This window comes from Kogia breviceps, chromosome 12, assembly GCF_026419965.1.
Source record: "Kogia breviceps isolate mKogBre1 chromosome 12, mKogBre1 haplotype 1, whole genome shotgun sequence".
NCBI lineage: Eukaryota > Metazoa > Chordata > Mammalia > Artiodactyla > Physeteridae > Kogia > Kogia breviceps.
Genome location: NC_081321.1, coordinates 53,972,777 through 53,997,699, shown reverse-complemented (window position 1 = coordinate 53,997,699; position 24,923 = coordinate 53,972,777). Strand labels below are relative to the sequence as shown.

At 41.5% G+C, this 24,923-nt stretch overlaps 1 protein-coding gene and 1 non-coding gene across 16 annotated transcripts in view; both read left to right on the top strand.

Moving 5' to 3' along the window:
- The window catches only part of GRIP1 (glutamate receptor interacting protein 1), a 728,793-nt gene that overhangs the window by 622,128 nt on the left and 81,742 nt on the right, over positions 1-24,923 (top strand). For 6 of the 15 annotated variants that reach the window (XM_067009699.1, XM_067009695.1, XM_067009698.1 and 3 more), the window contains 6 exons: positions 2,686-2,833; positions 4,964-5,133; positions 11,170-11,325; positions 11,989-12,138; positions 22,991-23,177; positions 23,847-23,992. In XM_067009699.1, coding sequence (XP_066865800.1) covers positions 2,686-2,833; positions 4,964-5,133; positions 11,170-11,325; positions 11,989-12,138; positions 22,991-23,177; positions 23,847-23,992 — 957 coding nt within the window. Of the gene's footprint in view, positions 1-2,685; positions 2,834-4,963; positions 5,134-11,169; positions 11,326-11,985; positions 12,139-22,990; positions 23,178-23,846; positions 23,993-24,923 lie in introns of all 15 variants that reach the window. The other 9 variants (XM_067009696.1, XM_067009704.1, XM_059080544.2 and 6 more) reach the window with 3 other exon arrangements.
- LOC131767548 (U1 spliceosomal RNA) lies at positions 16,449-16,613 on the top strand. Its single transcript, XR_009338753.1, has one exon. It is a non-coding gene; the product is annotated as a U1 spliceosomal RNA (small nuclear RNA).

Here is a 24,923-nt window from a genome sequence, read left to right as displayed (position 1 = left end):
CAATAAGTGGTGCTGGGAAAACTGGACAGCTACATGTAAAAGAATGAAATTAGAACACTCCCTAACACCATACACAAATATAAACTCAAAATGGATTAAAGACCTAAATGTAAGGCCAGATACTATAAAACTCTTAGAGGGAAACATAGGCAGAACACTCTATGACATTAATCACAACAAGATCCTTTTTGACCCACCTCCTAGAGAAATGGAAATAAAAACAAAAATAAATAAATGGGACCTAATGAAACTTAAAAGCTTTTGCACAGCAAAGGAACCCATAAACAAGATGAAAAGACAACCCTCAGAATGGGAGAAAATATTTGCAAGTGAAACAACTGACAAAGGATTAATCTCCAAAATATACAAGTAGCTCATGCAGCTCAATATCAAAAAACCAAACATCCCAATCTAAAAATGGGCAGAAGACCTAAATCGACATTTCTCCAAAGAAGGTATACAGATTGCCAACAAACACATGAAAGGATGCTCAATATCACTAATCATTAGAGAAATGCAAATCAAAACTACAATGAGGTATCACCTCACACCAGTCAGAATGGCCATCATCAAAATATGTACAGACAATAATTGCTGGAGAGGGTGTGGAGATAAGGGAACTCTCTTGCACTGTTGATAGGAGTGTAAATTGATACAGTCACTATGGAGAACAGTATGGAGGCTCCTTAAAAAACTAAAAATAAAACTGCCATACGACCCAGCAATCCCACTACTGGGCATATACCCTGAGAAACCATAATTCAAAAAGAGTCATGTACCACAATGTTCATTGCAGTACTATTTACAATAGCCAGGACATGGAAGCAGCCTAAGTGTCCATCGACAGATGAATAGGTACAGAAGATGTGCCACATATATACAATGGAATATTTACTCAGCCATAAAAAGAAATGAAATTGAGTTATTTGTAGTGAGGTACATGGACCTAGAGTCAGTCATACAGAGTGAAGTAAGTCAGCAAGAGGAAAACAAATACCGTATGTTAAAACATATATATGGAATCTTAAAAAAAAAAAAAAAAAAGGTTCTGAAGAACCTAGGGACAGGACAGGAATAAAGACGCAGACATAGAGAATGGACTTGAGGACACAGGAAGGGGGAAGGGTAGACTGGGATGAAGTGAGAGAGTGGCATGGAGATATATACACTACCAAATGTAAAATAGATAGCTAGTGGGAAGCAGCTGCATAGCACAGGGAGATCAGCTCGGTGCTTTGTGACCACCTAGAGGAGTGGGATAGGGAGGGTGGAAGGGAGACACAAGAAGAAGGGGATATGGGGATATGTATACATATAACTGATTCACTTTGTTATGCAGCAGAAACTAACACAACATTATAAAGCAATTATACTACAATAAAGATGTTTAAAAAAATACTACCAAAAATATACAGTCTTGAAAAGTGAGATGACTCAAAGGCTGAGGTCATAATATATCAATAATAATAACAATAATATTCTATGTGTATAGCACTGTATAAATTACAAAATACTTTAACTATACATTGATTTCCATTGTAGTAAATGATGAGGAAAAGGTACCATTTTCTAGGTAAGCAAGCAGACTTAGAAAATTTTAGTAACTAGTCTATGACACCATGATATCTTCTTTTTCACAAAATATTGAGAAAAGAAGAAATAAGTACAGGTGTTATAAATCCATGTCCAGGCCTCTTTTCCGTGTGACCTCTGCCTCTTCTGAGCTTTACATGACGTAATGAGTTTTCTCATTTATTCATACATTCATTCAACAACTATTTACTGCACAACCTCTGCGTGCCAGTCATTATGCTGGGCACTGTGGATGCTGTGATGGACAAGACATATGCTCTGCCTTCACAGCAAGCTTGCCATCTGGCAAAGGAGAGAGGCATGTCATCCACACTAGTCATTAAAAATGAGTGAGGTGTGTGCGACAACAGCAGGAAAATAGCAGGCTGTGGGAGCACAGGAGAAAAGGATCTCACCAAATCATAGGTCAGGAGAGGCTTCCCAGAAGAATTGATGTTTACATCCCCAAGGGTAAGTACCAGTTGATGGAATGAAGAGAGTTCCAAGCTAAAAATAAAGCATGTGTGAAGATGCTTCTGAGGGAGAGGTGACCCTAGATCAAATCCAGAATAGGGATAGCCCAGAGGATTTACATATTTAAGTTAGTGTATGCCTTCCTACTATCGGCCTACTTAGAGACATCATCTATTCACCCTTCCTTCCCATCCATCCATCCATCCATCCATCCATCCATCCATCCATCCATCCATCTATCCATCCATCCATAGTAGGTGCTAAGATGTTTATTGAGTTAATTAATTTTTTAAACTTTTCTCAAGAGACCCAGTATGTGCCAGGCACTGTGCCTAGAGATGGAGAGGCCATAAAGGTACACAAGACATCATCCCAGCTGACGTGAAGCTTAAGTGTTAATTGAAGAGACAAACCCATGCACATATTACCGTAATACAAGCTCGATAGAACGGGTGTCCTGAAAGGTGCCCTAAGCAGTTACCACGCACTGGACGTGGGGATAGTACACGGAGGGAAATCTAAGTTTCAGTGATAACGTTAACAGATCAACATCAGACTCAACATTCTCCACCTTTTTCATGTGTCTGTTTGATTATTTATTCTGTTTTGTTTTGTTTTCTGAAATTTGTTCTTCCGTAGATTCTGTGGCAACAGCATCCGGACCACTACTAGTTGAAGTTGCCAAAACTCCTGGTGCCAGCCTTGGTGTGGCCCTGACTACCTCGATGTGCTGTAACAAACAGGTCATTGTCATAGACAAAATCAAATCTGCAAGTATCGCAGACAGGTGAGTGTCATAGAAAGTGCCTACTCTTCAAAACTGCATGTGTGTTAAAATATGTAGAGATATATTTATATATGTATATACATGCACATATGTAATACCTACTCATATACACACACACAGTTAAAAAAAGAGCTCTTCTACCAGTTTATGCAAGCTTCATATACAAAACAAGTTACTGTTCTAGAGCTTAAAAATTCACCTACCTTATCAGCCACCCCATCATGTAATGTTGCTTCACCCAAATGTTTGGTGTGGCCTTTAGAAATGGGAAAAAAATGTCAAGAAACTCAGCACATTTACCTACTGTGTCCTAGGGTAATAGCCCGTTTTTGGTTTCGGGTAACTAAGCAGATCTTTATTATGTGAACAATTAATCCTGCCAGCATACAGTCTTATTCCTTTTTTTTTGAAATAAATAAGACAACATTTTTAAAATGATACAATCTTGAAAGAAAGGCCCTCTACCATCATAGTATGTTAGTTTTAGGGTCTCACCATTTTCAAGGGTCCCCGAAAACATCATTCATTCCCATGACAATAAAAACGCAAGACTTTTATCCTGAACTCTCCTTCCTTATTAATATGTTAGACTTACAAGCAGGAGGAAAAAAGACTACCTTACCACCTAATAAATTATTTTACAGCTTCTGGTAAGAAAACCCCCAGCTCATAGCTGAAGCACTCCAAGTGCGTCCACGTGGAATTTTATTTTTAGATGACTTGAAATGCTTTTGTCTTGAGAAGTGGACTCTGGTCACCTTGGAAATGTTCCGATCTATTGGGTTGGCCGAAAAGTTCATCTGGGTTTTTCCATAAGATCTTACAAAAAACCTGAACGAACTTTTTGGCCAACCCAATACTTGACTACCCAATCTCCCTTCATGTTTCCAGCCCTCTTCTGCCCAGGCCCTGGCCCTGCCTGGTGAACCTTTGACTCCAATGCACCTGTGGCAACCCCTGTAGTGGTCAGTCTACAGCTCCACGGTGCTGTTACCTACATACAGCCCTTTAACAGTAATGGCCATTGACCCACGGGTACTCTCCCATGCAGGATGCTTTCATTTTCTCCCTGTTTCTTTCCCATTTCACAGCAGGTAAGCAGTTTAAGCAGCTGTCCACTTGACTGGTACCTCGGGATGCTGACTGCTGTGGGGTTTTTTGTTGTTGTTGTTGTTGTTTTGCGGTACGCGGGCCTCTCACTGTTGTGGCCTCTCCCGTTGCGGAGCACAGGCTCCGGACGCGCAGGCTCAGCGGCCATGGCTCACGGGCCCAGCCGCTCCACGGCATGTGGGATCTTCCCAGACCGGGGCACGAACCCGTGTCCCCGGCATCGGCAGGCGGACTCTCAACCACTGCGCCACCAGGGAAGCCCCTGACTGCTGTGTTTGCTGTTCTCAACTCATCCAGTAGCCAGTCTCTTGAGTTCAGCAAGATGTAGCAGCCAGCCCCTCCCCCATCCCAGCTACCCGCCCCCCCCACGCTCCACTCCCCAGGAAGGCCTCCTTTGACTACTCTTTGGCTCCTGCATAATTTCCATCATCATCGAGAGCTTTTGTACTAGTAATTGTTTAACTCCAGAAAAACAAAATAAAACACAGTAATCAAGCACTGGTGATCTGGGAGCTTGAGTGAGACAATTCTGAGCAAGCACTGGCTGAATCTTTCCCCAAGTTATTCCCATTAACACAGAAAATATTTGTAAATGACCCTATTCCCATTCTGTGAGTCACATCTTAACATTCTGAATGTTTACCAACTCACAGATATAAAAACCTAGGAGGAAAAAATCACAGAAAAAAGTCAAGGGGAGACATTTTCCTGTTCTTCCCTCCTTTGCTGCTCACTTCCCCTCAACTTGCAGCATCACCACCCCCCAAATAATATATTTTTTATGAAGGACAAAATAAAAACATTTCCTTGAGTTTTTCTATATATTCTACAAGGTTTTACATTCCTCTTCATAGCCAAGGAACTTAACATCTGAGAGGCGGTGTTTCCTATAACATCCAAACGATTCCTTTTTTTTCTTAAGTAAGTGAAAACTGTGTGAAGTTTTAACTATGAGGACGTGAAAGTCGGAATCCAAGGAGGAGGGCATGCCATTGTAGTGAGACTTTCTCTTTTACGTAGATGTGGTGCTCTGCACGTGGGCGATCACATCCTGTCCATCGACGGGACCAGCATGGAGTACTGTACGCTCGCAGAAGCAACCCAGTTCCTGGCTAACACCACCGACCAGGTCAAGCTTGAGATTCTTCCCCATCATCAGACCCGCCTGGCCCTGAAGGGACCTGACCATGGTGAGAGGATCCATCCGGATAAATCTCTGTTATCCTCCCCTTGCAATGATTGCTTCTCCAGCAGAGTTAGAAAGCAGGGAGACACTGAGTTTAATTCTGCCTCTGTCATTTCTTTTCAAAACAACAGGTGATCTTTGTTTACTCTTCTTCCAAATTCCTTTTCTCAAGCCACAGGTAATTTACTTGAAACCCCCAAATTGAGGAAAGAAACGTTGTTCGAAATAGAATTTTCAGGCTTGTACTATCTGATTTTTTTTTTTTTTAAGCCTTTGGTGCAAATTGAGTGTGGAGAGAAGGGAAATAATTTGACTTCCTGTTATTCATATTGAATTTCCACTCTGCTTAAAGGACAGTAAAGGCAAATAGTAAAACTCCCAGTTTTTAAAAATAAAGTGGGTATCATACCAGACCCTTCAAATATTGGGGGAGGTGGGTGGGAAGAGTTGCATGATGGCTGACTTTCTCTAGATTTTGTCTGTTCGCCAGAGTAGTTTTTTTCTTAGGATGGAGAACAACATTTCTGACCAAATATTTCTCCTGGGAGTATCAGAATATTTCACTACAGTTATGCAGTAACAAGTGTCAACTGAGGGAATCTGCATTTCCACTGTCTTGAAGCTCACAGATCTGCTTGCTGAGCATTTATATACCATCCCACCTAGGCATCTTTAAATAAAACCCAGTGCAAGAAAGAGGACTTTGAGCCCAAAATCAAATGAGGGAAGACTCTCCAGGGAGGTCTTTGTTCCAAGCCTCCTCCCTCCTTTTCCTTAAACCAAGCACCCTCCACTTTTATTCCTTGAAACCCAATTCCTAGAAGCCTCACTAATACTATCAGGGCTCCCTAAGGGCGAAGAACACATTTCTGTACGTTTAGTTAGCAAGAGAAGAATTTTCTCTGGAACGGAAATTTTGCTTATGAGGAGGTCATTTGTATCCTATGTCTCCAACCTTCTAAAACACACTGCACTTTTCCACAGTTTAGAAAAAAAAAGTGGTACCAAATAATTTTCATACTGAATGAGTCAGCTGGATGCAACCTTTTTAAATTAAATGGAGCTTAGACAGCCCTGGAGCTAATGAAAATCTCCAGTACAGCATTCCCTTTATCAGATTTTAATTTTGCACATTGGAGTTGGAGAAATGAGGCAGCCGAGGCAGTTTATGAAATTCTGCCTCATTTGAATGGATGATAAGGGGGTGCAATTCATGGGAACGTTCCCTTCCCATCAAGTGGCCATGCGGGCCTTTCCCGCTCACTGGCTTAGAAGGGAGATTTCTAAAATCATTAAATTTGTTCTCAATTTATCTGAAGTCGCCACTGGATTTGGAGCACGGTGGGCACAACAGTGCACACTGCCTAATGCTTTTTCAGCATGAGATTTCGCTTGGTAAATTCTGGTATCAGTGCATCAGGAAAGTGAACAGACCCTATAAAAATGTCATTGTCTTTAGCAACCTCATTTTTCCCACCTTTTATTTGCCCTGTATACAAATCATAAATAGTTCAAATAGTTTCCACTCATGAAATATTAAATATTTTTACCTGCCAAGACAGTCTGAGAAGATGAATTTATATACTAAAATGAATGGAGACCAAAAATTAATTTTTCCTTTCTTCACTGTGGAAAACCTGACATCATTTGTGATTTTTCACGGGGCTGAAGGGCTGGTCATTTTAGTAGTTCTAGCTTCTGTTTTTGACCCTGTCATCCACTTTTGTTGAAAGTTGTTCACCATCTTCTTTATCTAACGTACAGACATCTCCCTACATTTTGCATTAGAATCAGACTTGTATTTCCAAGAAGAAATAACTATTGGCTCTTAAGCATAATTAAATCCCCATTAATCCTCAAAAATGTTATTATGTTTATAATTCGCAAACTTCTGTTTTGGTATGTAGTGGGTTGTTTTACATAGTTTTACCCTTTTACTGCAAGAAAGTTCTGGTTATTTTTTCAAAATCTCTGATGCCTAAACAGCATGTCTCTCATCCCATAGGTGGATGGAGATATAACATTTCCCAGATTTTGCTTAGCAACAAAGCATTCAGGAAAATATAGCATTCAGGGAAATATAGAAATGGGCACATCAACCAGGAATAAATTAATTGTGCCTTTTGCTGGGAAGTAGCAACATTCAAAAAGCCAACAAGAATGATTTTTTTTTTTTTTTTGCAGTACGTGGGCCTCTCACTGTTGTGGCCTCTCCTGTTGTGGAGCACAGGCTCCGGACACGCAGGCTCAGAGGCCATGGCTCACGGGCCCAGCCGCTTCGCGGCATGTGGGATCTTCCCGGACCGGGGCACGAACCCGTGTCCCCTGCATCGGCAGGCAGACTCTCAACCACTGCACCACCAGGGAAGCCCCAAGAGTGATTTTTTTGAAAGAGCTCAGAAATTGTTCCCACTGAGGGTTTTTGGGAGACATAGTCATGACTGGAGGAAACTTTGTAAAAGAGTTTGGAAAAGAAAATGTGAGCAGAGTCATGAGATTCTATACATTCAGTACCAGGAGGACTTCCATTTCTGAGCCCCAGGAGCAACCACCAGAGTAGCTGTTGCCTACACCCTTGGACTCCTGGACAGGACAAGAGGGTACAGTCAGAGAAGAGAACAAACAGAAGTACCTTCCATATCAGATACCTCAAGATTTCAACAGCGATGTCACCATAGAATGATAGGAAAAACATTATATTTTCCTTGCTGTTTATCTGTAACAAAGGACTTAGGAACACACATAGGAAGAGGCAGTGGAGTATGGTGGCTGAGGGCAGCAACTCAGAGTCAGACTTGCAGCACTTTAATTCTGGCTCCACCACTTGGGAACTTAGCAAGTTACCCAACTTTGGTATACCTCAGTTTCTTCATCTGTAAAATTGGTATTATAATAATACCTACCTCATAGGTATATCGTGAGTATTATCTGAGATAATCCATGTAAAAGTACTTAGCACAGTGCCTGGTATATAGTGAGTACTCAGTGAAAGCTGACTGTTATTATGGGGACCATTAAATGGGAGAATATAAATGAATGCTTTTTGTAAAATGAAAGAGCATGCCAGAAATGTAACATCTAATTTTTAGACTAAAATACTTGCAACATATGAGTATTAAGTACACCACCATAAAACAGAATAGATTTAGAGTGCATGTTCAAAATAGGCTATAGCTGTCTTCTCTGGCCTACATTGTTTGTTGAACGCCTTTTGCATTCATTATCAATGGCATGCAGTTTTGTGCATTATCAAATATAATTTTTCTCATTATTTTATGTGTATGAAGATTTAGTCCCCAGTAGTAGTTCAAAGTCAAAGTAAATGTTATGACCTACATTTAACCTGCCTGCCACAAATGGCACAGTGCCAGGCATACAATAGGTGCTCAATAGCTTTCTTATTGTGTTATTAATTGGGCTCAACAGTAATCAAAGATGCCCAGTAATTTTCAAAGCACTTCATAAAGAACTGGGTCGAAAAGTGAGTGTAGAATTCTGAAGTTCACTCACTGTACCTCATTTGACAATATTTTGTAGAGCTCAATAGAATGGCTGTGGGGTAGATTAGCCAGACCCAGCAATGACTGCATCTTGCTAAGAAGTCTTCTGGTACACCCTAAAGTAGAATGAGGATGGTGAAAGAGAATCCATCAGGGACTTCCTGGGCAGTGCTCTTTATCCCAAGGAAACTGCTGCTGCAGTGTGGACAGTGTGGACATGGACCCTCTGGCTGATATTCCTGTTCATTCATGCATGCATCCATTCACTCATTCATTCATTCATTCATCAGTCATTATATAACAGACACTATTCTAGTTGCCATGATACATCTAGTGAGCAGGACAAGCAAAGTGGATTCCTAGTCTCATGGAATTAACATTCCAGTATAGAGGGACAAACATTAAAAGTATATTAAATAAATAAAGCCATTTCAGACAGTAATAAGTGGTATGAAGAATATAAAACAGCAGTGGGATAGCATGGATGGGAGAGGGCAGCTACTTCATCCAAGGATGTCAGAACAACTCTGAGGTGGTGGTACCTGAGCTGAGACCTGAATGATAGTAAGAAGCCAGCCATGCAAACAAGGGGGAGAAGAATATTAGAGGTAGGAAGAACAGGAAGTGCAAATGCCCTGAGGCAGGAAGCAGCCTGGCTTGTTAAAGACAAGACAGAAGACCAACATGGCTCAAACAGGCGGTGATGAGGAGAGTGCTAGGGGATGAAGCTGGAGAGATAAGTAGGCATCACTTTTGATTCTGTTTGTAATTGTAACCCATTGAAGTACCTTAAATGGGAGTCACATGATCTAACTTATGTATTTGAAAGATCATTCTGTATTGTGGATACAGAGATGAACCAGGGAACCAAGTCTGAAGATGAGGAGGTGATCTAGGTGAAGGAGGTGGTGGCTTAAAAGTAGAATTAGTGGCGAGGGAGATGGAACCCAAACTAGAAACTGCAGTGGATAGAAGGAAAGGGCCAGATGGTTTAGGGTTACAAAATTATGGTGGCCAGAAAAGTGTGCTGCAGATTCCTGAAATATTCTCTAAACTTAAGTGCTCAATGAGTGAAATTTGTTGAGTGAGAGATACATCTATTTCCTTTAAAAGATGATTCATTGGCAAGCAGATGGAAAGTAGACAGAATCAATGCTATTAATAAAGGGTCATTGGATTTTATTCTGTGTACGAGCATCATGCTAAACACCTTCGGTACATAATTCTCACAGTTGGCCTGTGGAATAGATGCTTTCATGACCTCCACTTGACATATGAGGAAACTGAGGCCTAGAGAGGTTGAGTAACTGGCCAGGGTCATATACTGAAGATGGGCTGGAGCCGGAACAGAAACTCAGGCTGGCCTCAGCCCACGGTGATCTGTCCACACTAGTGCTTTTGTTCCATTTACTGTCTCATTTCCAGAAAGGCTGTGAAGTGGCCAGTGAGGCTGATATCACGGATGGTATAATCTAAACTCTTATGTAAATAACCCTCCTTTAAATACTTACAGAGTATTTGACCTCACTACATGAATAGATACTGCAAAATCATTCACATGTAAGGCAGCTAACCTTAGAATCATACCAGTAGGAGATAAAAGTTCATATTTTATTTTTCATTTTTTAAGATACTTAAATGAAAAATTTCATGTCAATATAGTAACAAACATAAAAGTGCTCGTGTTTCAGAACACTGGGTAGAAAATCAAATTTAAACAATACTGAAATTAGAATGGAAATATGATACACAATTTTTTGAAAATAAAGGGGACACCAGAATTTTGAAATTGACTTTGTTAAAATTTCATGGTATCTTAAGGAAATATAAAGTATTTGAAATACTTTAATAATTAAATATCTCTTTCAAATGTAAATACATCTTTTAAAAATACCCCCAAAATTATAAAATATATTGAGACCTTTATCTTCTGATTAGAGTATAAATAAGATCCTGATAATGATAGATGATTAGAGTGGTTTATTGTTGAGAAAAATCAAGTTCAAGTGATGAATAGTAGTGTAATTAAAATGTCAGAGCAGTAAATTGTGATGTGTGACTAGTAAACCCCTTGAATCAGGAGCCAATGTGATTTATCGTTCCTTCTTTTCTTTTTCTCAAAACAAGTGCTACTAACTGGCCAAGATTTGCAAATCTTTAATCACTAATCTCGTGCCATAGATCTTTGTGGGGTTGACTTTTAAGTTTAAAAAAAAATGTTTTTAATCTCTGCTGTGAAGCACAGGGGGAGATTAGAAATTGATTCAATAGTCATCTTACAAGGAGAAAAAATGGGCTGGGGAAAGGCATGCATTATTCTTGGGAAGATGAAAAATTACCATCCCTGATGTTAATCATCAGTTTTGCTGACCACTGAGAAAAGGGCAAAGTTAATTTTTTGTTTTTTGCAAGCAGCTTTCATTTTTTTTGTTACACTTTTTATTTGTGCAATTCAGTTACTTTGTCCTCTTTTTTTTTTTTTTGGTTCTTTGTTTGTTTGTTTGTTTTTCTTATTTCTCATCATCACTTCATATGGGCAGTGAAAATTCAGAGGAGCGACAGGCAACCTCCCTGGGATTCCTGGGCCAGCGACCACTGCAGTCTTCACACCTACCATCACTATAATACGTACCACCCTGACCATTGCAGAGCGCCAGCCCTGACATTCGCGAAAGCACCTCCTCCAAACAGCCCTCGTAATGTTCCAGGCTTTCGCCTCCTGGTCTTTTACTTAAATTATATTCTTCTCACCCCTTCCTCATCTGATTCATACCATTTTTGGTTTCATGGGTGTGGTGTGCTTTTCTTTATTTAGTAGCAACTTATCATTTCTGTCATCTCTTAAGTCCTTCTTTTCCATCAGAAAGCATTTGTTGTTAGGAAAAGACGTAAAGGTTCCGAATGCTGTATGTGTGGTCAGGAAATAACAATGCAGAATAGTATATACAGTACAGTATTCTCAGACCTTGTTTGTGTATGTGGAACCACTTGTGAAATTCATGTCAGAAAATATCTATGAAAATGAGGTTATGTTTATGATGCATTGAGTTGTTGTTTATGGAGAAACTTGTTTTAATGTTTACTTTTTTGTCTAAAGCAAAATTCATGGAGCCTCTCCGTGTTGCATTATATTTATGAGGATCAGTGCTGCTTCTCAGGCGTTTCCGGGCCCTTGTAACTCAGATTCTAAAGCGCTGTCTCCATGGCCCCTGAGATCTGGTCTCTTATTGGTTGGGGAACCTCCTAGCCCTTGCTGTGCCTCTTGTGTGTCTTTCTGTATTGTTGCTGGTTGGCAGGTGTGGCAGGCTCACACCGCACCTGAGAGTGCTCTGTGCCAAGTCCTCACTCTTTTACAGCAGCTTTGTCTTCATCCTTCTCTCCTACCTCCACGAGTGCATACAGCCTGAGCTCCCTGAACATGGGCACTTTGCCGCGAAGCCTCTACTCCACTAGCCCACGGGGAACCATGATGAGGAGGAGGTTGAAAAAGAAAGACTTCAAAAGCTCACGTAAGTGAAATGTTAGCCAATGACTGTTGGCCTGGAGGAAACGTGTGGGTCCGTTGAAGTCTTGGATGTAAGGAAACCTGCGGGAAGAGTGTTTCACAGGTAGACGCTAAGCAGCTCACAGCCCTGTGCCAAAGACCGTTGAAATGGTCTCTCTTATCGACATGGTAATGATTGCACCAAATACAGTTTCAGACTGAATTTGTTATTAGTTCATTCTACCTTTGCCTACAACTGTTTTTTTGAGATCTTTTTCTTGCTCTTTTGATCTGATAAAATAACCAAAGATGTGATTTTTTTTCTTTAAGACGCCTTCCTTATATTCTGGTAGTTTTGGACATGAAATCTTTGTACTTAGTTTCTTATTCACTCTAAAGCAATTTTTTGAAAACTAGGTCCCCCTTTTGATAAATATAAGAGTTCCATGCAGTTGTTTAATATTATTATAAATTTCATACTAAATTATATTTCATGAACCTCCCCCTGCAAGAAAGTCAATGATAAGTTTAAACATGCGTTTTCAAACCATATCTCATTCGCCTTGAATGTGCCTTTTCAAACTGTATTTCACTCCCCAAGATTCTAATACTTTCCCCAGGAACCTGCCCCACTGAAAATCTCTGCCCTAACATATATCTCTGTTACTCACTCCAGCATCAGGAAGATTGAAGGATGCTCGTCTTTACAACAAGCGTCCTAAGGTCCAGGAATTTTGACTGTGATTCTTAGAAATATGATCTTCTGGGACAGCCAAGCACATTATAGATTAGGCAAGACTAGGAAGATGTGGTTGGCTGCTTGCTTCTGGATACCTGGTTGTACCTGTAAACAAGAAAAGGGTGGTTAAATGCCTTAGGGAAGAAGGGAAGAAACACATCACTCCTAAATTTTTCTTTTGTGGTGACGGGAGGGCAGAATATAATCTCTCATCATAATCACATAAGTTTTAAAGGAAGAGAACACCTATCTCTCCAACCAGATCTAATCATAGAGAGGTGTAAGTATTTCTTGGTTTTTTTTTTGGTGGCCATGATTGTGATTCTTGTAAAGAAGCTCAAAGAAGATGGGATCTCTTCCTGTGCTTACCATGGGGATAAAGTAAGGACCACTCTTAAGTTACCTAAACAAAACCAAACCCAGGTGCTTCAAGACTGGTGTTAAAGAGAAAATGTTCTTGTGAGGAAGGGTGGTTGGATCTATTGGCTCTTCAGCTGGTTTGCCAGAGAGTCATCTTCAGAGGTGGGTCTGTGGCCAGGCCTACCAATGCCACCATCAGTGTAGGAGACCAGCCATCACCCATACTGGGACATGGTCTCTTCATGTTATAAGAACCTGAGGTTTCCTTACAAGGAAAACCATCACAAACCTCCACTGTGGTGTATTCATGACATTGACGTGCATATCCCTTCAAATATAAGATTTGTCATCTTTAGTATAGGTAAATAGAAGGAAGACTGAGAACAAGAAGCTTCTAGAGCCTCATATGTTTCTTAGCTGACTCGAGAGAGTAAATTATTTACTCGTGGAAGAAATGAGTTGAAGGCAACATCGTGAACTGGTTATGAGCATAGCCTCTGGAACCAGGTTGTGTGGGTTCTCATCCCAGTGTCATTAATTTCTAGCTCTAGGACCTTGAGCAGATTTTTTAAGCTCTCTGTACCTTGGCCTTCTTAGCTACAAAGTGGGGCTAATTATAGTATTTACCTTATTGGGTAATTGTGAAGATTATATGAAAATGTGTGTGTGTGTGTGTGTGTGTGTGTGTGTGTGTGTGTGTGTGTGTGTATGTATATATTCTCGTCACTGAAAGGAACATGCAGGGCAAGAAATACATTCTAGACTTTATATTCATATATATATATATGATATGTTCATATATATGTATGAATAATGGTATATTCTCTTATAATCTTCACAATTACCCAATGAAATAAGAACTATAATTATATATATACTATATATATAATATATATATGCTAGAACAATGCTTATTAAATAGTAAGCACTATTGAAATTGTTAGCTATTTTGAATAGTTTAAGTGTTTGCTATTATGATGCCTAAATCTGAAATGTTAACAGTGCTCTCACACTTAGGCATTTTTCACATGGTTTCACTTTGACATAATACATAGGTTGAGTCTTCCATTTAATGCCTCAGGATTTGTGGTGGATATTTTTATGAGATTTTTTACATAAAATGGCTTCTTGTGCAACACTGCTTACTGAGAGAAAACAGGCTAACAGCCCTCAACAGGGAAAAGCAATTAAAACGGATGCATTCATGTTCTTACTTCTACTTTAATGGCCAAACATTTGTTTGTGTGAGGTAAGACTGCTGTCTTTATTAAGGATATTAGTGACTACAAATAAATGATAATCTGTTTGGCTATCTCAGGTGGATGTTTACACATCTTAAAGTTTTTTGTTTTGGGGTTGTTTTTTTTTTGGCTGTGTTGGGTCTTCGTTGCTGCACACAGGCTTTCTGTAGTTGCAGCGAGCAGGGGCTACTCTTCGTTGCAGTGCGTGGGCTTCTCATTGCGATGGCTTCTCTTTGTTGTGGAGCACAGGCTCTAGGCACACTGGCTTCAGTAGTTGTGGCGCATGGGCTCAGTAGTTGTGGCATGTGGGCTCCGGAGTGCAGCCTCAGTAGTTGTGACGCACGGGCTTAGTTGCTCCGCAGCATGTGGGATCTTCCTGGACCAGGTCTCCAACCCATGTCCCCTGCATTGGCAGGCGGATTCTTAACTACTGCGCCACCAGGGAAGCCCTACACATCTTGAAATTTGTAGTAGGAAACAAAGCCGAGACCACACTTTCACCAATACCCATAACCAACTGATAAATTCTCTCTTGAAACAGCACATTATTCTCCAACATAGTAGAAATATAAGCAGAAACCTGGTTCTAGAAATTTCTTGATATTTATGTTTGCTGTAGACTGTAGACGAGCACCACTGACCATGTACCTATCAGAATTTGTCTTGGGAAATCATACATTTGTATTTTAATCAAACAATAAGATACAAAAACTATAAACTTTTATACCCACTTCAAAAAGACCTAAAAAAAAAAATAATGATAGTTTTCCAAAGTCAGAAAAAAACTGCGGATTTAGTTTTTTGGTTTTCTTTTTCTCTTTTGCTTAAGCTTGGTATGGTCACGTTATATGTAAAGGTTTTCCCAAATAGCTGATAATAAAAGTTTTATTGCTACTCTCACTATACCATGGTTTATTTCCATCACTTTATTTATGTCTTTATTCTGTGCCACCATTTGCTGCCCCCTTTCTAATACTTATGTTTCTATAGCAACCAGGCCGTTTGTATGGATGCCAAATCATGGCAAAGTCACAACAAATATAATAAAAGTCTCTTTGCTGTATTGGTGATGAGTTGAGGCCAGAGCCTGCAGAACAGAAAAAATTCTCACATATGTTTCTAATACAAAGAAAGACATGGCCAGAAAAGAATGAAATCTTCTCACATAAATATTAAAACATTCTGTGTCATTGACCAAAGGGGAAAATACAGGAAGTCCGTAACAACATGTTACAAGGATTAAAAGAGTAAAGTGCCATGTTTGTGTCACAGGGAAAATGATAAGTACCCCCAGCACTAGGCTTCCAGGAGTGTCACAAAGCCCTGGGAGGGTGGCAGAGCCATGTCACAGAGGGAACCCTCTTGTCACCTCTTCTGGATTCTTACTGACCTTTCCCCCACGGCCTGAGCTGCTCCTTTTTCTGCCACAGAGGCCAAGTCCCCTTCCAGAACCCCATCATCCCCTGTGATGGCAGGGCATGACTGAGCAGTGGATCTGGCTAGTTCCTCCTGCTTCCTGCTCCATTACACAGAGCCAGTGTAGACGCTTGCCTGTTCCCAGTCTGCCTGAATTGCAGAAAAGGGTAGAACTTAGAACACATTCTCAGAATAATCTTTGCCTCTTCTGTGGTTATCACTTACTACTAGGGAGGGCACCACTGAAAAGAGCTGAAAGGAAGAGAGTGAAAAAACCTAACAATCTGTGCCCCTTCCACCAGCCCCTGAAAAAAGAACAGAAGACAAAGACAGCTCATGGTAAGCTTTTATAAATGACCATGCAGGGCGACCTCGAAGGGGGCAGCTTAAGAGCTGCCTCCACCCCCATTTGGAGAAGAAGGCTGTTAGCCGCTCCCACTGTCTCCTGAACTGGATCATGTGATACACGATGTGCTGAGTCCACAGCAGGTGGACTCTAATGTGGAAAACTTCAGTGACATACAGGTCTTCAACTACCGGATCCAAGAATGGCAAACACAGTACATTAATAAATCTTTGATACTTACGTGGCAGGGGAGATACCATGATTATGAAGGTGGTTTTCCCAGGGCGAGTCTCATCCATTGTACTCTGGATGCGCTGACCCCTGCGATTTCCCCAACTGAGGGACATTCGGCTGCATAACTTGTGGTAGTGGGGGGCCTGTGTTCGCACTTTCCCTTGTTTAAAAAAAAAAATCTTTGAGGTCCATTTCTCTATATACTTTTAAAATGCTTTTCATATCTGACAGTAAATCTCATAGCCATCTAAATTAAGGAAACATTTGGCAGATTTTTTTTTTTTTTTTTTTTAATTTTTGTGGTACGTGGGCCTCTCCCGTTGCAGAGCACAGGCTCCGGACGCGCAGGCTCAGCGGCCATGGCTCACGGGCCCAGCCGCTGCACGGCATGTGGGATCTTCCCGGACCAGGGCACGAACCCGCGTCCCCCGCATCGGCAGGCGGACTTTCAACCACTGCGCCACCAGGGAAGCCCCATTTGGCAGATTTTTAAACCTTAGCATCTAACCAGTTGTCTTTGGCCTCCCCTCCCTTTCTTACACTAGGAGAGACAAGAATTGACAAAAACACAGGGTCATCTTCTGCAGAACCCTCCAAATGGGAGTGAGAACAGAACAGAGCAGGTGCGAATCCTGCGCACAGCCTTGGCACACGCCAGTTAGCAGTATTCAAACACAGCGTGTCAGCAATGTAGTCTTTTCCATCTTCACCTGTGAGTACAAACAGGCACACCTGAGGCCAGAACTTGCAGGAGTATTTGCTGCTGGAGAGGGAGAATGCTTTATACAGCTGTTTAAACTACGGGGTTATAATTCATCCATCACCTTTATTTTCTTCTGCTGGTTGACCACATTCGTGAAGCAGGATAATCAAGCTCATCTTTTTCTCCTCCAAGTAGCATTGGTTGTTTTTTCTTCTGGCCCATCATCTTTAAATCTTCAATTTATCTTTTTCGTCTCTGGTAGTAATTTTTAAGACTTTAATATGTGTGAGTAATCAATACATTGAATTTCCAATGAAATTTTACTGTTTCAAAGAACAGATTCTAGTATGTCAGAGGACTTTTAGAGTTAATGGTAAAATCCTAGATTATTTAATATAATCCTATATTCTTCATAAAATTACAAAACCAATGTTTAATACATTCTAATTCTAAATTAAATGTCCTAATAATCTCTATCACTTCAACTTGCCTCCAGACAGAGCTTATGAATTTAATGATACCCATAGTGAATTTCTATTTCAAGACCTTCTAGAGAATGAAATTCCTCAACTATCTTCTCTAACTGTTCCAGAAAAATATAGCAAGTCTCTTCTTTGAGAACGTCTTTACTGTATCTAAACTAATTCCCCCTATTACTATTAAATTACTTTTCCTTCTTGATTTTTTCTTAGTGGAAATAGTAATCGGCTGACTTAACAATTCAAAAATAACGTTTAACTCCAAATGAGTAGTCCAACAACCTATACCAAATTGGGATCACAAATGGAAAAAATATTAATGTGAACCTATAGAAAGTTCCATAGAAAGTAAAGTATTCCTGTTGAAGTCCAAAAAGTAAGAAGACAGGGTGCCAGTCATCTGCCAAATAGGTGATGTTCTAATATTATATTCCCACCTGCTATGAATACTAACTGGAAAGAAATGCAACTCTCCAGATCCTTACTGACAGGAAATGGTACTGGTTTTCTACTGGTTTTGTGGCCATCAGTAACAAAATGTATGGTCTGGAGAGCAATCAAAGTACAGCTGATATCAACAAAGGCACACTAGAAAATATGATCTGAATTAATATTTGATAGTTTATGTGTCAGATCTTGGAATTGTGGGCCACCATCTGTAAAAAAGTTTAGGGTTGGAGGCTACTTTCATCTCCTAATACAGGCTACTTTAACCTCATTGACATTAATTCTGCTGGGAAAGAACAATGATGGTGCTTCTTAAGAAGTAGATTTCCCAAGGGAAGCCAGGGTTTCCCTGGTGGTGCAGTGGTTAAGAATCTGCCTGCCAACGCAGGGGACATGGTTTCGAGCCTTGGTCTGGGAAAATCTCACATGCCATGGAGCGGTTAGGCCCATGAGCCACAACTACTGAGTCTGCGCATCTGGAGCCTGTGCCCCGCAACGGAAGAGGCAGCGACAGCACGAGGCCCACAAACCGCGATGAAGAGTGGCCCCCGCTCACCGCAACTGGAGAAAGCCCTCGCACAGAAACATAGACCCAACACAGCCAAAAATAAATAAATTTATTTTTTTAAAAAAAGAAGTAGATTTTCCTCACTGCTACTGGAAAAATGATCCATCTCACCATCCTCTGCCATGTCAGCTTCAGTGCTGGAATGATCTACATGGTAGAATACTTAGGGTCCCAAAGAACAACATCTAATTCCTTGACTCAGCAGAATCTGCATCAAGTATTGGTTCCAAAAAGGAAAGTGTTGATATTACAAAACTGGATTCATTCCTCATGTGTTTAGCCTTCATGGAATGTTGCAGGCACTGGAATTTCAGAGAGGAAAAGATCTGGTCCCAATCTTTAAAGAACTCAGGGTCAAGTGGAGAGACAGGCAGGCAAATAAAAACCTGATGAATGCTGAACTAGGACCATGTATTAGAAAAGTGGAAATGTAGAAAAGTAAATATCTAATTCTATCTGGATAAGGCAAGGGATGGGATATTAAAAACCCAAGGTGGGGGCTTCCCTGGTGGCGCAGTGGTTGAGAATCCGCCTGCGGATGCAGGGGACACGGGTTCGTGCCCCAGTCCGGGAAGATCCCACATGCCGTGGAGCGGCTGGGCCCGTGAGCCATGGCCGCCGAGCCTGCGCGTCCGGAGCCTGTGCCCCGCAATGGGAGAGGCCCGCAGCAGTGAGAGGTCCGTGTACCACAAAAAAAAAAAAAAAAAAAAAAAAACCCAAGGGGGGTACTTCCCTGGTGGCGCAGTGGATAAGACTCTGCACGCCCAATGCAGGGGGCCCAGGTTCGATCCCTAGTCAGGGAACTAGATCCCACATTCATGCCACAACTAAGAGTTCAAATGCCACAACTCAGGAGCCCCATGCCACAACTAAGGAGCCCACCTGCTGCAACTAAGGAACCCATGTGCTGCAACCAAGGAGCCCACCTGCTGCAACTAAGACCCAGTGCAACCAAATAAATAAATATCAAAAAAAAACAAGAGAAGGGCTAAAGTGGCAGAGGGCACAGCACATACAGAGGTGCAGAGGCATGAGAGCAGGCCTGGAGAACATGACTCAGGCACAGAGCATAAGGGAATATGAGACTGGATGGGCAGGAGAAAATGAACTTATGAAGGATCCTGCATAGTCTGCTAGAATTAAAGATTTTTTTCTCTAGGAAATCGGGAGCCATTAAAAGAATCTAAACTGGGGGTGGGGGTGACCTTTGCATAGCAGAAAAGCCCCTTGGGAGCAATTTGGAGCTGTTAGCAAAAGATAAGGGGCAAGGACACTGGTTGGAAGCCTATGTAGTAATCTCTACTAGCAGTGATGAGGCTCTACTCTAAGAGAGTAGAGAAGTTGGGGCCTCATCTTAAACAAAGTTAATCTGGCAATAATATGCAGAAAGCACTGGCCATGATGGGACCCAGAAACAGTTATATTAGAATAATTGGAATAATGAATTGCATGCAATGAGAGCCTGAATTAAGGCATTGGCGATAAGAAGGGAAAAGAGGATTTATACCAGATATATTTTAGTCATCATCCTGGGAGAACTTAGCAACTGATTGGATTTAAGACAATGAGTTGTGAGTCAAAGGTTACGTTGAGATTTCAAGCCTGGAGGACTGTCAACATGATGGTTCCATTCGTAGAAATAGTGATGGCAATGAGAAAGAGAAGATGATTAACTCAATTTGAAGATGTTGAGTTTGAGGAGTCAGTGAGACATCCTTGTGGATGGGACATCAAGGAAATTCATCACTGGAGCTTGAGAGAGTCTAGAGAGGGAGACACGAGAAGATCCATGAGATGTCATATTACGGGTGCGCTGGAAGTGAATGGGGGAAAGAATGAGAGTAGAAAACACTTAGGACAGAACCGTGGTCAGCTCTATGTTTGGAGTGCAGAAGGCAAAGGAAGTGGTAAGGGCTGGAAAAGTAAGAAACTAAGAACAAAGCCTCATCAAAAGTAAGAGAGGAACTTCAGGAAGAAAGGGATAGTTCCCAAAGCCAGTTGCTGCAGAGTGGTTAGAGAGGACGAGGCCATTGATTTTGGCAATCAGGAAGTCATCTTCTTGAGAGTAGTTACAGTAAAGGGTGAAGGGAGAAGTCAATTGCAAACAGTTTGGGAATCAGTACAAATCTATAGAGAAAGGTCAGAAAGCTAGGGGAGTGAGTAGGAAAATTAGGGAAAATGTCAAGAGAGAAGTTTTTATGGCACAAAATCACAGAGGTAGTGGAAAGGGAGGGATAGTATCAAAAATAATGAAAGGAAGAATTAGCCTTGTACGTCCTCCTGAAATGGGGGTTGAGGGGGAGAGCAAATGATGATAGTGAGAAGCTGAGGTTGAGAAGCATGTTGTTTAAGGAATTCTTGTCAAATGGCTGGATCTTTTCAGTCTTGTAGGAAAGGAAGTAAAGTTTGACGCTTAAAGGAGTAGAAATGTTTGTGAAAAATCCCATGAGGAATCAAATAAGGTGCCAAAATATTACACCACAAAAGATTCCAGGGCCCCATAGAGAATAATGTGAATTCGTCATGACTCTCTGTAGCACCCTTCAGCAACTCAGTAACAACAGTGGAGTGACTGGCTATTACCGAAGAGTATGGTGTATGAGAGTAGACAAAATCACATGAGGTGTAAGAATACTAGCAGAGCCATCCTTGAAATAGTCACCGGAGGTCCAGGTGGAGTGTGGAGGAAAGATGATGGCTTGCAAACCAGATTCTCACCTGAGGGAGGCAGAGGCTTTCTGGAGTGTTCTGCTCCTACCTCACTACCTGCAGTAGCTATGTTTTTATCTGGAATACAAGGGCATCTCTTACGTGCTTTCATATGAAGGGGGGGGGATATCTGTTGCTAAAAATATTGTTTGAAAGCCATTAGACTAGGAGACAAGTGAGAGAAGATGGGACTAGATGTCATAAAGAGGAGAAAGTCAGATTGTAGGGACTCAGGAAGATGGTTCATAAGAACGTGTGATCAATAAGGAGGATTCAGGTGTTGAGATCCTGGAGCTCTAACCGCTTTGAAGGAAGATGGGGTCTAGCATAGGGCTCTGCTGGCAGAGAACTGGAGGAGGATGGAACTGCTAGTAACTGGCATTGAGAGAGATGAAGAACCGTCAAGCCAGCATGTCAGGAGATTACGGCCATGATGTCAAAGGAGCCGAGGACAACGAAGGGTTAGAGGAGGTAGGTTAAGAGCCAAGTCCTGAAGTCAGTGAGGAAATTGGAGGGACTTTGCAAAAACAGGAAACTATGGGTTTGAAGATGAGACAAAGCAGAAATACATACAGAATATGGAACTTGAAACAGGAGTGATTTGAGATAAACAGCACTGCATACGGGGAGCAAGGAGTATTCTAAACCCTTCTCTCTCCTTGCCCCAGGCAGGGAGCGTGAGGGAAAATAGCTTCTGGTTGGAGAGGGTCCTGAGGTGTATGGTGTCATCAGGTGTCAGTTGGAGGAAGGAGGCCAGAGACCTTTATCGGAGGAAGTGTCAGTCAAGCGCAGGACCGTACAGGCAGAGAGCTTGCTCACAGAGAACAAAGGAGGCACGCGTGCCAGTGAGCAGCGCTGAGAGGAAGGCATCCCAGGAGGATGCTTCTTCACGACCTAGGTCGGGAATGGGAACAAGACAGCTGTGTGCCTGGGGGCTTGGATGAATCATCAGAGCAATGAATGAAATAAGAGATGACAAAACAGGCTGGCGAGCCAGTGGGAAAGAACAAGAGCTGAAGAGACCAAATTTGCAGGTAGGAGGAATGTAGGGTTTAAAGGACTCCACTGTGGCAACCCAACGCCACGTTAAGTCTGATGACCAGAGCATCCTCATCTCCCCAGGAGCCAGACTTAGATCAGTTGTTTCTTCAAAACTGAAGGTCAAATTGTTTGTAAAAAGCTGGAAGCTTAGGTACAAATGGCTAAAGTGGGGGGAAGAAAAACACATTAGACCAGTTAAGCCCAACCCCCATTTCCCTAGATAGGAAGGAGATAAAATGACTTACCCCAAGGTCACCCAACTGGTTGCTTAGTGGTCGAGCCAGGACTAGACCCCAGGTACCCTGACCCCAAGACCATCCTCTTCCTACAGCTCCCACAACTGTCCCTGCTATTAGGGGTGGGCCTGAGGAGGGGGCTACACTGATGCTGTGACTTAGATGTGACAAATATTGGGAGATTCGTCTATCCTGTTCGGCCCTGGTGAAACTTTTTATGCTAGAAGACCAAAACCTCACATCCCACCATTGCCAATGAGCTTTTGTTCCGGAGACATGATCTGTTTCAGAAACGCTGGCGTTCCTGGTGCCTGTTCCAGTCTAAAGTCATTTCTTGTGTGTGTGTTTGTTCCTCTAGTGTCATTAGCCTCCAGTACGGTGGGCTTGGCTGGGCAGGTTGTCCACACAGAAACCACAGAGGTTGTGCTCACAGCAGATCCTGTCACAGGATTTGGGATTCAACTGCAGGGCAGTGTGTTTGCCACAGAGACCCTCTCCTCTCCACCTCTGATTTCCTATATTGAAGCTGACAGCCCGGCCGAGAGGTGAGACATTTTCTTTCACGGCATCGTGGTCTGCCCTGCATTTCTCGCTGGCTATCTTTGACTAGCTAATAAATTATGGAACAGTGCTCAATGCAGGAAATGCAAGAGTGATGAACTCTGTTCTGACAATAAAATTTTATGTTCTTGATCAGGTTTGAGAAAGAATAACGAGCATGAGGGCCTTTAGCAGATTTTTGTCCGTTGGCGACTAGAGGCTAAATTAATTTAAAAGGAAAAATAAATCCATTTAAAAAATCTCTGAAGTCCAAACTTCATAATAATTTCTCTGCCATGAGGGAATGCACATTCATCATTACTATATATTGGTTCAGATCAGATTATAACAATACCATGGTGCTGAATTATTAATTACTTTTCTGGAATACTTCAAGATTCCCTTGCTCACATTTGTAGCCATGAAATGCAAGAATGTAGGACATTGCATATAACCGAATCACTTTGCTGTACACCTGAAACTAACACAATATTGTAAATCAACTACACTTTTATTAAAAAAAAAAAAGGAATGTGGGATATTGCAGTTGTCCTAATAAGATGCCCACAACATTAAATAAATAAGACCAAATGCTATTTGCCAGGATCTTGGCAGCTTCAACTGGATAATTATTTACTCCATCTATGACCTGTAATGTGTGGTTCTAAATTCAGATGTGGGGTGCTACAGATTGGAGACAGAGTGCTGGCCATTAATGGAATTCCAACTGAAGACAGCACCTTTGAGGAAGCCAGTCAGCTCCTCCGAGACTCTTCAATCACAAGCAAGGTCACACTGGAAATTGAATTCGATGTTGCAGGTATGATCATATAATCTCAAGTCAGCTGCATAGTCAGGAGTGGACTGCATGTGAATTATGTGGATTTTGTGGCAGGGGATGGGGGAGGAACAACAAATTGTTTTTATATAACGACCGTGTTTTTGTTTCGGAGGTTCAAGGTGTCATTTTGAATTGAGCATTGCTTTTGTATTATTCATTAAAATGTCACCACAAGAACAATTGAAAATAAATGTGACAAAATGAATAAGTAATATCTGCTATAAAAGTGATTTAAAAAATCATGTAGCCTTTATTGACAGGCAGATTCTTAACCATTGCGCCACCAGGGAAGTCCTATACCACCCTATCTTCTAATTAGTGGTTCTCAACCAAGGTCAGTTTGGCCCCAGAGGACATTTGGCAGTGTCAAGACATTTAGCTGTAGAGGAAAGGAGATGGGACAAAAGATAGAAGGGGATTCCGCATTCAGAGAGGCGTTATTTTGTTTGGTTAAGACTGGAGAGATTTGAGCATGTTTGGGGCCTGAAATAAATGAGAGAGAAAAGAGATAATTGGTAGATACGGGTTTCCAAAGGGGTGAGAAGGGAAGTTATCTGGAACATAGGTAGATAACTCGTCTAAGACAGAAACTAGAAGACCTGTCCCTAGGAGTTTGAAGAGAAAGATGTGAGAATATAATTACATTTTTAGCTGTGTTTAGGAAGATCATGTAAGAACTGTCAAGAAAGGGTGAAAGGGTCAGCACCTTGAGTTGAAAAGAATGATAAAGGCTTAGGATACCTAGTGGGGAAATGAATGAGATAACCAACCAGACTCATGTAAAGGGAATCTCAAGCTGGGTGGCAGACCACGCAGAATCCAGAAGCTCGAAGTCTATAGCAGCATCAACCTGCATGGTCAAGTAGTTTTTTGTCAGGAGACCTCAACTGCCGAAGAATAAAAGCAAAGA